This window comes from Microtus ochrogaster, unplaced genomic scaffold (genome assembly GCF_000317375.1).
Source record: "Microtus ochrogaster isolate Prairie Vole_2 unplaced genomic scaffold, MicOch1.0 UNK180, whole genome shotgun sequence".
Classification (NCBI taxonomy): Eukaryota; Metazoa; Chordata; class Mammalia; order Rodentia; family Cricetidae; genus Microtus; species Microtus ochrogaster.
Genome location: NW_004949278.1, coordinates 105,784 through 119,294, shown reverse-complemented (window position 1 = coordinate 119,294; position 13,511 = coordinate 105,784). Strand labels below are relative to the sequence as shown.

General features: G+C 36.4%; 1 protein-coding gene across 1 annotated transcript in view; it reads right to left on the bottom strand.

Annotated features, from left to right (window-relative positions):
• Positions 1 to 7,234: 7,234 nt before the first annotated feature.
• The window catches only part of Alg13 (ALG13, UDP-N-acetylglucosaminyltransferase subunit), a 60,784-nt gene continuing 54,507 nt past the window's right edge, over positions 7,235 to 13,511 (bottom strand). Inside the window, 3 exon segments of the mRNA XM_026778482.1 lie at positions 7,235 to 8,123; positions 10,878 to 11,058; positions 12,898 to 12,938. Of these exon segments, the coding sequence (XP_026634283.1) occupies positions 7,867 to 8,123; positions 10,878 to 11,058; positions 12,898 to 12,938 (479 nt within the window). The 3' untranslated portion in view covers positions 7,235 to 7,866.

Here is a 13,511-nt window from a genome sequence, read left to right as displayed (position 1 = left end):
GGTGCTCACTAAGACCGGTGTTCACAGATTATTAGAGATGGGTTGATCGGGATATCAGAATTAGCCAGTAAGGGCTAGAGCTAAAGGGCCAAGTAGTGTTTAAAAGAATACAGTGTCCATGTAATTATTTCGGGTAAAGCTAGCTGGGTGGCGGGACACAGCCCACTGCTCCTATTATTACACAAGTGCTTGCCAGAGAAGCTTGAGGATCTGAATTTGATTCTCAAAACACCCATGTAATGAGCCAGATATGGTAGTGTACATTTCTTTTTCCAAGAATGTGGAGACAGACTGATCCCTGGCCAACCAGCCAGCCTAGCCTAATTATTGAGTCCCATGTCCCCAAGACTGTCTCAAAAGAAAGTAAGGAGATAGTTTCTGAAGAGTACTACCAGAAGTCGTATTTCAAACCTCCATATGCATGCACAGGCAGGGATAAATATACCATCACTACCCAAAACTGTAGCCTGCCAACATTTCTGCTGTTTTTGAGTTTTTAAATTACCAAGTTATTTGCTTCCTTTCTGGTAGTTATCTTCAGTAACAACTCCAGACTTGTGCATCAATACAGGTTACTCTAACCCTACTGCAGCCTAACAAGAAAAAAAATTGACTGGAATATGTTGTGTAATGTTTTCACCTTTTTGAGGGTGAAAACCTCCCAAATAAATCATACACAGAGGCTTATTTCTTAATTATGAACACCCAGCCATATCTTGGCTTTTTCTAGCCAGCTTTTCTTATCTCAAATTATCTTCACTACCATTTTCTTCTGGGTTTTTATCTTCTTACTTCTGTATATCTTATTGCCCTTCTTACTTTTGGCTGGCTCAGTGGCTGGCCCCTAGTTTCCTCCTTTCCTTGTTCTCTTGTTGCTCTTTTCTTCCTTTCTCCTTCTATTTATTCTCTCTGCCTGCCAGCCCCACCTATCCTTGCTTCTGCCTAGCTATTGACCATTCGGCTCTTTATTAGGATCATCAGGTGTTTTAGACAGGCAAAGAATCACAGCTTCACAGTTAAAACAAATGAAGTATAAACAAGTCACACACCTTAAAATAGTATTTCCAACATTTCCCTTTTTTTCTTTCTAAACAAAAATGCAGTTTTAACCTTAACATAGTAAGATTGTATACAATAAGAACAATTATCAAGTAAAGATTACATGCATAATATACTAAATCCAATTCATTTCTTTCTGGTAAATGTAAAGAAAATGCTCCATAATCTATTCCATCTCAACAAGTCCAAAATTTTATACCTAACTAACTTGTTATCATAGGTATGAAAACTGAAACTATAACTATCTAGTCTTCAACTCCATCAAAGGCACCAGAAGAAAATAATATTACTTAAATAAAAAAAATGGATTGAAGACTACTTCTAAAAAGTCTAGAAATGACATAAACATCTGACTGCCTGGACAGTCAACCAAAGTTCCTTGGCATAGTTGGGGCCATTTTCAGCCTTCAGGCCAATACGATCTTGCAGACTTTTCAATGAAGCAGGAAATTTGACAGACTGTCCCACTTATATTGGCAGTTTTTCAATCACTTTTCTCTGTGACCTGCGGAATCTCTGACAGTTCTTCTGAGAGTCAGAAACCCTAAAGATCATTCCACCTTTTTCAGTCTGGCAAAGTTCACTAGTGGTCCCTTTCCTGTGGGTCCTGCATGTCCAGTTTATACAACATACTGTCAAGCAGTCCAAGCAAGAGCAGCTTCTTTCCCAACTGGTTAATCTTGCCACAATGATAGCAAACTCCAAAAGGAATTTCTTCAATGCCCATCATCTCTGAAGTAAATTGGTGCTGTCAGGAGCAGATGTGTCTCATTGTCATGTAAAGGCTTAAGTAAAAAACATTTAAAATGCCATATACTGTAGATCTTTGAAAGGCTTGAAAGCCATCTATCTAAAATCAAACTATGTATGACCTGGAAAGCATACCTAGCACATATCTACAAATTTGATTGTTATAGATGAATTAACTACTGACCTGTATTTCTTTATTATCCTAAATAGTTCATAATAATAGCTTTCAAAAACTAGAATTTTACTTTGCATTTTAAATGAACTCCCTAGATACCTTAAACAAGTGCAGAAACATATACACAATATGTTGTAACAAAAAGAACCTTAAATACTTAACATACAAAAATCCTTTAAACAAGAGCAGAAACACATACAATATGTTGTAACAAAATAACCTTAAATATTTATCAACATATGAAAATCCTTTAAAGAGTAGAAATGATATGCTATAACAAAAATTACCTTAAATTTGTATCAATAAACAAAAGTCCTTTAAACAAGAGGAAGAACATATACAGTGTAACAAATTTCAGCAGTGTAACAAAATTGATTGAGTTTATACTCATATACTAAAATCCATGCCAATGCAAAATATTTGAGATAGTTATTTAATCCTATATTTCTACAGTAGCCTAAACATAACAAACATCCATGTCCCACAAAATAACCAAAGACCACCTACACCCATTTTTCTCTGGGGAATGTGGATGTTGTGTTCTCTAGACTGCTTCCTGTGGAATGTGGGCAAAGTACTTTTAGGATCCCCAAAAGAAAATTTGAGATAATGGCCAAGTTGGAAAGACCAGTTATAATCTTTGTTGATAGCTATCATCTGTCAAGTTTCAAGAGCTCTCCCCCAATAAAACCAGATCCATATCAACCTGCAATGAATCCACAGCTTCTTGCTTAAAAACTTCAAAATCAACACAATAACATACAGGATCCAGACTCCACATGTTTCCCATCTTTACATGGCTTTTTTCATTTACACTACTTGTACTGTCTCTTTAAAAGACTTTACTTTTTTATTATTTTTAATCTGTTTCTTCCTATGACTGCCTATACCCATTTTCTTTAGCCGAAGCACATTGTCAAACACACTGGAACCAGTTTATAAGTTTTATTTTGTTCTCACCCACCCTCCCTGCCCCAATCTGGACCTCTTTTGCTGTTTATCTTTAGCTATTTTTGACTGCACAAGCAAACTTTAGATTGCTAAGCTATACCTGGATCCTCTGGGTGCTCTAGCAACTGGCTCTGCCCACTATCAGATCAGATCATGAGAGACAAGCCCAAAGCTTGTCTGAGGTTCCTGAGAGAGAACTTCTTTAAACCTTGCTAGCTATGGAAGCCAGAACTTGAATTGTCTGTAGTCAGAAGTCTTAAAAAAAAAAACAAAACAAAAAACTTGTTTCTAGTTTAGTGCTGCTAGCTGAACATTAGCACCTCTTAAAGTTCTTTTTATTTTCTTTTTCAGCTTTCACAGGCTCTAGATATATTTATGAGCCCCACAATGGAGTGCAAAAATTACTGTGTGATGTTTTACTCTTTTGGCTTTTTGAGGGGCCCACCACTCAACTCCCAAATAAATCATACAAAGAGGCTTATTTCTTAATTATGAATGCCCAGCCATACCTAGCCAGCTTTTCTTATCTCAAATTATCTTCACTACCTTTTCCTTCTGGGCTTTTATCTTCCTTACTTCTGTATATCTTATTTTCCTTCTTACTCTGTGACTGGCTCAGTGACTGGCCCCTAGTTTTCTTGTTGCTTTTCTCTTTCTTTCTCCTTTTATACTCTGCCTGCCAGCCCCACCTATCCTTGCTGCTGCCTAGCTATTGGCCATTCATCTCTTAATTAGGACCATCAGGTGTTTCAAACAGACCAAAAAAAAAAAAAAGCTTCAGTTAATCAAATGCCGCATAACCAAGCCTCACACCTGAAAATATTCCCCAACAGGAATACATAAGCAACATAAGCAATGTGGTTTAAAGTAACAAATGTTGTATACTTGATTTGATAACAAGTTCAACTCATTACACAATGGTTTAAATTTTTAAGGACAATTATCAAATTATGCTGCATCTACTGGTAATGAATGTTCTTAAGACAAGGCAACATGTTGTGTAATGTTTCATACTCCTTTGGCTTTTGGGGGACACACCACCCAGCTCCCAAATAAATCACACACGGAGGCTTGCTATTAGTTATGAGTACCCAGCCTTAGCTTGGCTTGTGTCTTGCCAGCTTGTCTTAAATTATCCCCAACTACCTTTTGCCTCTGGCCTTTTATCTCTATTTCTATATCCTTTCTTTACTTCTTTCTCTGTGGCTTGCTGTGTAGCTGGGTGGCTGGCCTGATGTTTTCCTCCCCTTGTTCTTTCCCTCATTCTCTCACCTCTCAAATTTCTTTTTCTATTGATACTCTCTACCTGCTAGGCCCTCCCCACCCCTGCTCCTGCCTCGCTATTGGCCATTCAGTTCTTTATTAGGACCATCAGGTGTTTGAAACACAGTAACATAGCTTCAAAGTTAAACAAATGTAGTGTAAACAAAAGTCACACCCGTGAAAATATTCCCCAACTACAACAACTTAAAGTTTGCAATAATAAAAGCATACAACAGAAAACTTATGGCAAAAGTGATCACTTCATAACCATATAAATCCCTGACCCTATTTTCAAAATGCGTCAATACATTCTAAAACACTCTTTAGAAGCTTAGTGAAACATGAATTGACTTGCTGTAATAGTTTAGAAGTGTTGGGACACTCAAAACACCAGAGAATGGTTACTTTATGCTACATGAACCAGTGTTCCATCATTTGACTTGTTTCAGGGTCTTCCTTGGGTCATCCACACTGGACTACAACTATGTGAGTGAGTCATGCCTATAAGCCACTGATTCTTTTCCAAGCACTTGACTGCTGAAATTGCAGGTGTATACAGCCTTGCTTAGTTGTCATCCGATTTCCTTTATTGAAGGTTTCAGATGCCACTGTAGTTTTACCAAGAGCGAGCAAGAACAAAAACTCTAACAAGAGACTAGCAAGAACTTAAAAAAAAAAAAAACCCAAACAAAAAATTATTTTTTAATTTATTTATTTATTAAAAATTTCCACCTCCTCCCATTTTCCTCCCCTTCCCCTCCTCTCACTCCTCCTCCCTTTCCAGTCCTCATTGTCAGCCACATTCAGAATCCAGTCCAATCACAAGCTCGTTCAGTCCCAGTCCAGCGTTTTACGTCAATAAAATCTTTTATTCCCTAGCCAGCAGACCACACAGGAAACTTGCCCAAATCATATAGCCATATTTATTTGCTTTTTATGCACAAAAAAACATGTACTGAAGTCAACAAACTTTAATTAGCAAGAACAATAAACAGCTAAAGAGGCCAAAAAAAGGAAAACTGGTAAACGTAGGGACTTCACCAGAACTATGTAAGGTGGATTAGGTCTTTGTTCTCATTTTTGGCAGGTGTTGGGGTCCATGTGCTGGGTGGGCTCTTAGGTCATAATGGTGCCTTGATGTCTCCAACATGGCATCAATTGTGCTAATTAATGTTTGGGTGCCTGTTATATATTAAATATCTGAGAAAACAAAAGTGAGAGAAATTTCTTACCCAATCACACAAGGATGCAAGGACCAGTCTGAACCAGGCAAGTGTTTCTAAAATACAATTCCACAGAAAAGGATACCAGCATAGACAATAGGCAAAAAGGGGGCTGGTGTAATGATTTGGCATAAGATAGTAGTTCTTAAAAATCCTAATTGCGAGAAATACTGGCCCATTTTCCCAAAGGCTGCTACTCCAGAATGGCAAGCTTTGCATTCTTCTAGCATAATCCTCTTCCCACATTCCCCATCCTATTGGTTAAGAAAATAAAGCTCTATCTAATGAATATCTTGGGGATTGAGATTAACCCCTTTTCTGATTGGAGGCTTGGACTCAATTGGCCTGCAATTTGCCAACTTTCAGAGTTTCAAGACAAGCAGGTGCAAGTTGCCAGCAAGGAGAGAAGAGCCTGATGTCTCCTGCTTATCTGTGACTCCATAGTGAGCTCTAAGCACACCCCATAATGAAAACTGGCCATAATGATTTATTGCTTGCAGAACCTAAACCAAAAATCCCAACTAGTACTGTGTCCATTATGAAGTACAACTCTAATATACTGATTCATTCGGAACTCATTGGTTCAATCATCCTGAGAACAGCACACTGAAGGCTAGGTACCTTTCTTTGTAATGGATTCCATTCTAGCACAGTTTAAGCACCTCATGCCTTAATGTCCCAAATATTTTGCTGTTCTGTTTGGTTTGGCTTGGGTCTGGTACATAGCTCAAGAGTAAAAGCTACGATTTATTCAGAAGCAAAATTAACCTTTAAAACAAGGTGTTATTTAGAGTCAAGGCATGGACTCAGTGAATAAAAGCACTTGTTGCCAAATTTGATTCCATGAGTTCAATCCCTAGAACTCAGAGATTAGAAAAAAGAACGAACTCCCACAAGTTATCCTCTACCCTACACATGTGGATAGATACCAACGCTCACCCAACACACATACACACACACCCCTTAAAGAAAACTTCAAAATTAAAAGATACTATTTATAAACACATTTTGTAGTAATCAAAGAATATTTTTGTTGCCATGTGTCTGGCAAACAAAGTACTTGGAACAAATTAAGTTCCAAAGGGCTGGTCAATAGGAAACTTGTTTGGATACACAAAAGGACAGAGATTAAAAGGGATGATGGAGTGAGTATCACAGACAAGCATGCTTTGAGAGAGTGCATACCTGAAAACACAAAATGCCAAGACATAACAAATGCTGACTTACAGAAATTAAAACAAGAAACCAAAGTTTCTTAAGGAGGCTAACAGAAATATGCTAACTCATATTCATGCTCTAGTATGTCTATCATCCCTTTCTTAGACCATATGCTTAAAATCTGTTTTAAAATATCTTTAGTAAACCTTGACTGCGCCTTAAAAATATTAGTAGTGTTGAGGAAGAAAAGATAGAAAAAAGAATGTATGTGCTGCGAAAGCAAAAAGCAGACTATTGGGGGTGGGAATGTATAAGGGGTCAGGGAGACAGGAGAGGACAGCAGAGAAGATGGGAATAGGAGGTCCAACAAAAACAAATTATGTTTTTAAATGCCATAAGGAAACCTAATACTTTCTTGGCTAACTAAATAATTTCAATTGGAAAAATAACCTGAATAGAACATTATCAGCAGAAAAGAAAGATATGCTAGTATTTACTGCTATGGGGCTGAAATGAATATTTTAAGAGGTCTTACAACTATTCCTCACCAATTCAAGCTATAAATTCATTCTTTGTAACCACAATGTCTGCAGAAACATGTTGAAACAATTAAACATCTGGTATCCTCTTTGTTGCAAAAAGAAAACTCCACTCATTTTGGCAATTTTAAATGCTAGTTTTTATTTACCGCAAATTGTGCAAAGGACACTATAACACTGTGCAGTAGGACAGTTATATAAATCCAGTATAAAGAATATGATATGTGGCAAATGTAAAGCAGAACACCATGTGCTTTCAAAACTTATTAATATCAGACTACAATTCGGTTCTGACAATTCTTAAAGAAATCTCATTTAATACAAACAAATGCTTAGGAGCATAGGTTCTTGTTTTTTTCTGTTTCTTAAATTTCTCGAAAAGTGGAAATCATTATCAATTTCAAATAGTTGATTAAGGTGCACCATATCTTAAGAAAACAAGTTGTATGTTTTCTTTCTTTTAGCAATTGGCACCATCAGTTAATACAATGTTCACAAGCTGGCTAACAGAAAACTGCCTACAATGAAATTGCTCATTATAGGCACTAGAAGTACATTCATTTCAATTTTCTTATTCATAACAAATTGATATTCCCTTGTTTTAAAGAAATATTTTACTTCAAAAGTAAAATTTTAAAGAGATACAATACTCAACGTTTTTACCACCTACACCACTTAAGAACTAATAAGACATTTATCAACCATAAAAGTAAAAATGGCAGCAAAGAATATTTTATATTGCCAAATTTTAATTCTGAGGTGTATAATGAGGTGTGTTAGGTAGAAGCATATAGTTAACTGGTCCAGAATTTATAGCACCATGCATTTGGGCAGAACTACCATATGCTGGACCAACTGGATGCCACATGGCAACACTGGGATAATCTGATGCCACAGGAATGCAAGGATCAAAACCTGGCAAAGTTGACCCATAGGGATCTGCCATTACTGGATAATAGACTGCTCCATGAGGGACAGGTACGGCATCAGCAACGGGAAAAGTATCTGAAATGAAAAAGGTTTTATTACACACACATACTCTATCGTAAAAACTCACTAAATATAAATGAATACTCATACAAGAAAAATTAAATATATTATTAATTATAAGAAAGAACACAAGACCTGTCAGCAAGGCTGCTCAACGGGTGGAGATGCTTGCTGAAAAGTCTGACGGTCTAGTGAGCAACATGGGAGGAAGCTGACTCCTTTCTTGGTCTGTCCCCTGAGCGCTGCATGTGAATCATGGCAAGTACACATACACAAAGGCAGACATACATTCATACTCACACAAATTAAATAAATAAATGTAATTCGAATATTTTTTAAAGATCACAGAGGCCAGAGAGATGGCTCAGTGCTTAAGAGCATTTGTTGCTCTTCCAAAGGGCTTGGGGGTCCAATACCCAACACGGTAGCTCATAACCACCTGTAACTCTGGTTCTAGAAAGACAATTCACAACACCCTCTTTTGAACTCTTCAGAAAAAAAAAAATGCCCCTATATAAAAAGATCACAGCAACTACAAAGAGGAATGCTTTATTCTTAGTTTTGGTTTTTGTTGTTCTTTTGAGACAAGGTCTCTACACAGTCTGCTTGTCCTGAACTTGCTACGTAGAACAGGCTAGCCAACAACTCAGCGATCCACCTGCCTCTGCCTCCTGAGTTCTGGAATTAAAGGAGAGTACCACACCTGGCAGGATCATCTTAGATATGAATAATAGTTTCTACAAGGTGTTTGGAATCTTCCAAATTAAAAAGTTGTATGTACATGAGCTTATACATACAAATAAATCAGGATGGGTAACATCTGTTCAGAACTGGGGAATTCAGTACTTATTTAAGTTACAAAGATCTTGAAAACATAGAAACACATCTTTAAAAGAAACTAGACTCACTAATAGCTCCTACTGGCTTACTAAGAGTATTAGATTACCAGAAAGCTGTTAAACTCATAATAACAAGTTCAAGTTTGCAAAACCTCTAATTTTTATTTCAAACAAAATTTTCTTTTGCTGTAAATTCAGCAAGCTTTTTTTCCCTAAAATGACAGGCCCATATTTTCATTTTAGAAAATGTTGGTCAGGCCAACCATGTTTGTCTATCATTCTCTCAAGGTTAAAAAAAAAGTTACATGTTAACAACCCACAGTACTTTTCCTAACTTGTCAACTGTGGTGACACATACAGGAAGGATTTGCCAAAATAGAAGGAAGCAGGAGGATCATGAGTTTAAGACCACATTTAAAGTCCTAGGTACCAAATGGTGATGGCACATGCCTTCTTTAATCACTGAATCACTGAACTCAGGAGGCATAGGAAAACGGATCTCGGTGAGTTCCAGTGAAACTAGAGCTACACAGTGAAAGCCTGTGTCAAAAACCAAAATAAAAGTCCTGGGCTACACATTTTAAAAGAGTGGTGGCTTAGCAGTAAAAATCACTAGCTGCTCTACTTGCTCCTCTAGAGAGGTCATGAGTTTTATCCCCTGCAAGCACATACTGGCTTACAACTTTCTATGAAATCCAAAGCCATCTTCTTGTGTACAGGCCTGCATACACGCAGACAAAACAATCATCTACAGGAAATACATAAATCTTAAAAAATAAAATCAAACTTCATTCAATTTATAGAAGTGTTTTATGACTAGTTTCTATATTTATCATGAAGAAAACTAAATACTATTAATATAATTAAATACTATTAAGAATGAAGCTGATTTTTATAAATGAACCTTTCCGAAGAAAGAAACAAAAAAAATCTACATTTTATACAAACTATAGTAGTAATACACATACTGATTTATTATTGTTGCCAGTGCCATGATATGGTACCAGAAGTTTTATTCATCATTGACTTTAGTACCATGAATGTAAATGTTACAAGTCAATATGGACGTTTGAATGAGAATGGCCCCTATAGGGTTGGCTATACATTTGAGTAGTTGGTAGAGCTATTAGAACTATTAAGGAGGGATTAGGAGGTGTGACCTCCTTGGAGTTACCTCCTCCCTCCGTCCCTGTCTCTCTCTCTCTCTCTCTCTCTCTCTCTCTCTCTCTCTCTCTCTCTCAGACACACACAAACACAGAGCCTCACAATGGTGAATCAGATGTAAGTGCTTAGCTGCTACTGCTTCAGTACCATGCATGAATGACTGTCATCATGTTGCCCACACCATGATGATCACACACTAATGCTCTGGAACTGTAAGCAAGCTCCCAATAAATTCTTTTTTAAGTTGCCTTGGTCATGGTATCTCTTCAAACAACAGAAAAGTAACTAAGAAAGTCAAAGAATGAGATGGGGCTACAACTCTGGTGGAACTCCTGCCTGGAATGCATGAAGCCCTGTGTTCAATCTGCAGTACCACAAAGAGAAAAGAACACATAAAATCTTAGTATCATTTGTAAAGACTACTGGCTTCATGCATGGATTCTTTCTTTTTTTTTCTTTTTTAATTTATTTATTTATTAAGGATTTCTGCCTCCTCCTCGCCACTGACTCCCATTTCCCTCCCCCTCCCCCGATCAAGTCCCCCTCCCTCATCAGCTCAAAGAGCAATCAGGGTTCCCTGACCTGTGGGAAGTTGCATGGATTCTTTCAAAGAGCCTCGAGGATCACAAGGCATCTACAAATTATATTTTCAGAACTGATAGTCTAAAATCATATGGATTTAATGAAATATCTGAAGATGAACTAATTATATATACACAATAAAATCCAACTGACTTTCTTGCTAGCAATCTCATTATATACTCACCATTTGTTGATACCCCCGCCTGTGTGTCATCTGCCCTCTCTACATCACTGTACAAATGAGGAACACTTTGGTCTACAAGAGGTTGCTCAGTATACTCTGGATAACTCTCTACATGAAGCTGCTGCTGCTGCTGCACATGTGGCACATACACCATGGAGTGCCAGTAGTTATGATGATAGCACTGGAAAAGGAAAAGGTACAACTGGAAACTTGAAAGCCCTTATTGTTCTCTATTCTTAAAGTAGGAAAATTCCTAGCTTAAAGAAATCAGGTCTCAATTCTCAGGTGTGTAACATCGGATATGGATCTTTTACACCACCTATATATAGCTCACATTTATACCAACTATAGCTATTATTTACACCAGCTATATAGCTCATTTATACCCAACTATAGCTATTATTTACACCACCTGTAGCTCATATTTATACCACCTATAGTTCATATTTACACCTAGGGTTAAATTTAGGTAATCATATCATGGAAACCAAACATATAAACAGACTTATACACAAAGATATCACTTGTAACCTTATTTTTAAAGTAAAAACTACTGAAAAACTTAAGTATTCAATGGAGTTGAGATAATTATCTATCCATGGCAGAATATTATACAGGCAAAAAGTCATGCTATCAAATATATAAAGACAAGAAACCAGGCTGGAGAGATGGCTCAGCAGCTGAAATCACTGACTACTCTTCCATAGGTCCTTAGTTTAATAGCCAGCAACAAGACGGTGGCCCACAATCATCTATAATGGGATTCAATGCCCTGCTCTGGTGTGCAGACATAACATACAGAGCACTCATATACATGAAATACATAAATAAATTGTTTTAAAAAGACAAGAAGGTACTCAAATTAAGATAAAAGATAAGAAAATTATAATATGATGCAGATTTTTAATAAAAATTCAAAATCTATAAGATTGAGCAAAATTACTAATTCTCCTTTTCTTAGCACCTTACAAGTTTCCAAATATACTGTAATGAACACTAAAACACTATCACTTTTAATATAAGAAAGTGAAAAAACGTATTATGATATCTATCATTCAACTCCTAAAAAGGAATATACTACAACCACCTGGCTTGGTTGATGGTTTTGTTTGTTGTTGTTTGTTTTTTGAGAAGAGTTTCTATATGTTATTCAATCTACCTTTGCCCTCCTGAGCTGAAGTGATCCTTCTACCTCAGCTTCTTGAGGCACATATCATAATGCCTGGCTAGGAGAATTATTCTTAAATACCTCAGTCTTGTGAATTTTATATAAAAGTTTCCATATGTGTGTAATAACTAAAGGGACAAGTAATTATCAAGTCTTAAACTACATTTGAAAAGATAGTAATCAAAGAACAAATACATACCCTACTATTCTTAATTTAGCTGTATGTTAAAGAAGGAAGGTTTTCTTAGGGAAATTATAGCAATGGGCTAAGAATTAACTGAAACATCTTGAAGAGACTATTATTTTAATGTCATTTGCTAAATATTCATCTGCATAATTATCAGGAAATGCTACCTGGTTATAGGTTACATTAGTTAGAAGTGAAGTGTATTTAAAGGAGAAAAATGATCCCTGGCTCCACAAGTATCTATACCTCTCAAACTCAGGGAGGTGTTTGGCAAGATCTAAAGTTAGTGCTTTAAAAGGTTATTTAAATGTCTTTGAACTAAGTCTGATTTTCACACAGAATATAGAAGAAATAACCATAAAATATTAAGTAAACAATGAATCACTCATTCATTCTGGGCATATACCACTGAAGGGCTGGCATATAATGCTAAATATGAAGCATAACCTAATACATATGAAGTTGTGTTGCTTAAAACCTAGTCCTCATTCTCTTCAACTGAACACTATTTCATAGTAAGACAAACTGAGACATGCTAAAGAAAACTGACCAACATCATCTTCAGAGATTTCCTGAAAGGAATAAGACCTTTTTAGACATTCAGAGTATGGCTTGTAAAGTTCAAAAATCTGATTTCTCAAAAGATTATTTGGTGTTATTCCTACCTGCAATCCAAGATTAAAATAGTACTGCAAAACTTTTGTATCTAAAACAAAATAAAACTTTTATTAGATTGACACAAACAATTTAAATTATCACTTAAAAGCATTTCCCTGCACATTACTAAAGTAGATATAGACATAGACATCTCACGCACTACCACCACTCTCAATTCTGTTTTAAAGGACTACTTTTTCACTTGACATAGCTATGATCATTTTGTGACACAAGATTTAATCACTCAACACAAATTTCATTTCTGTTCTTAGTATTAGACTGATGCTACTAAAATGCCATTCTGTTACTAAGAAAATAGCTAGAAAAGGCATTTTCTTGCTTGTCTTGAAATGAAAATTTTTACTACAACTACACCTCAGTTGCTAGCACTACTACACAGCACAAACTGCTGCTCTACTAATGCTGAGGAGTGATGCCCACTGAAGAAACTTGGCATACTCACCTTGTTTTGGTTTATCATAACACACTACCACCAGAACTCCAAAGAGGGGACAGTAACCAAGGCAGGTGAAAATGAAGTAAAGCCTAAAAATGATAAAACTTCTCCAAGAATATAACTCAAATAGTTCATAAATTAACCAAAACCAGATGCACAGCAGAA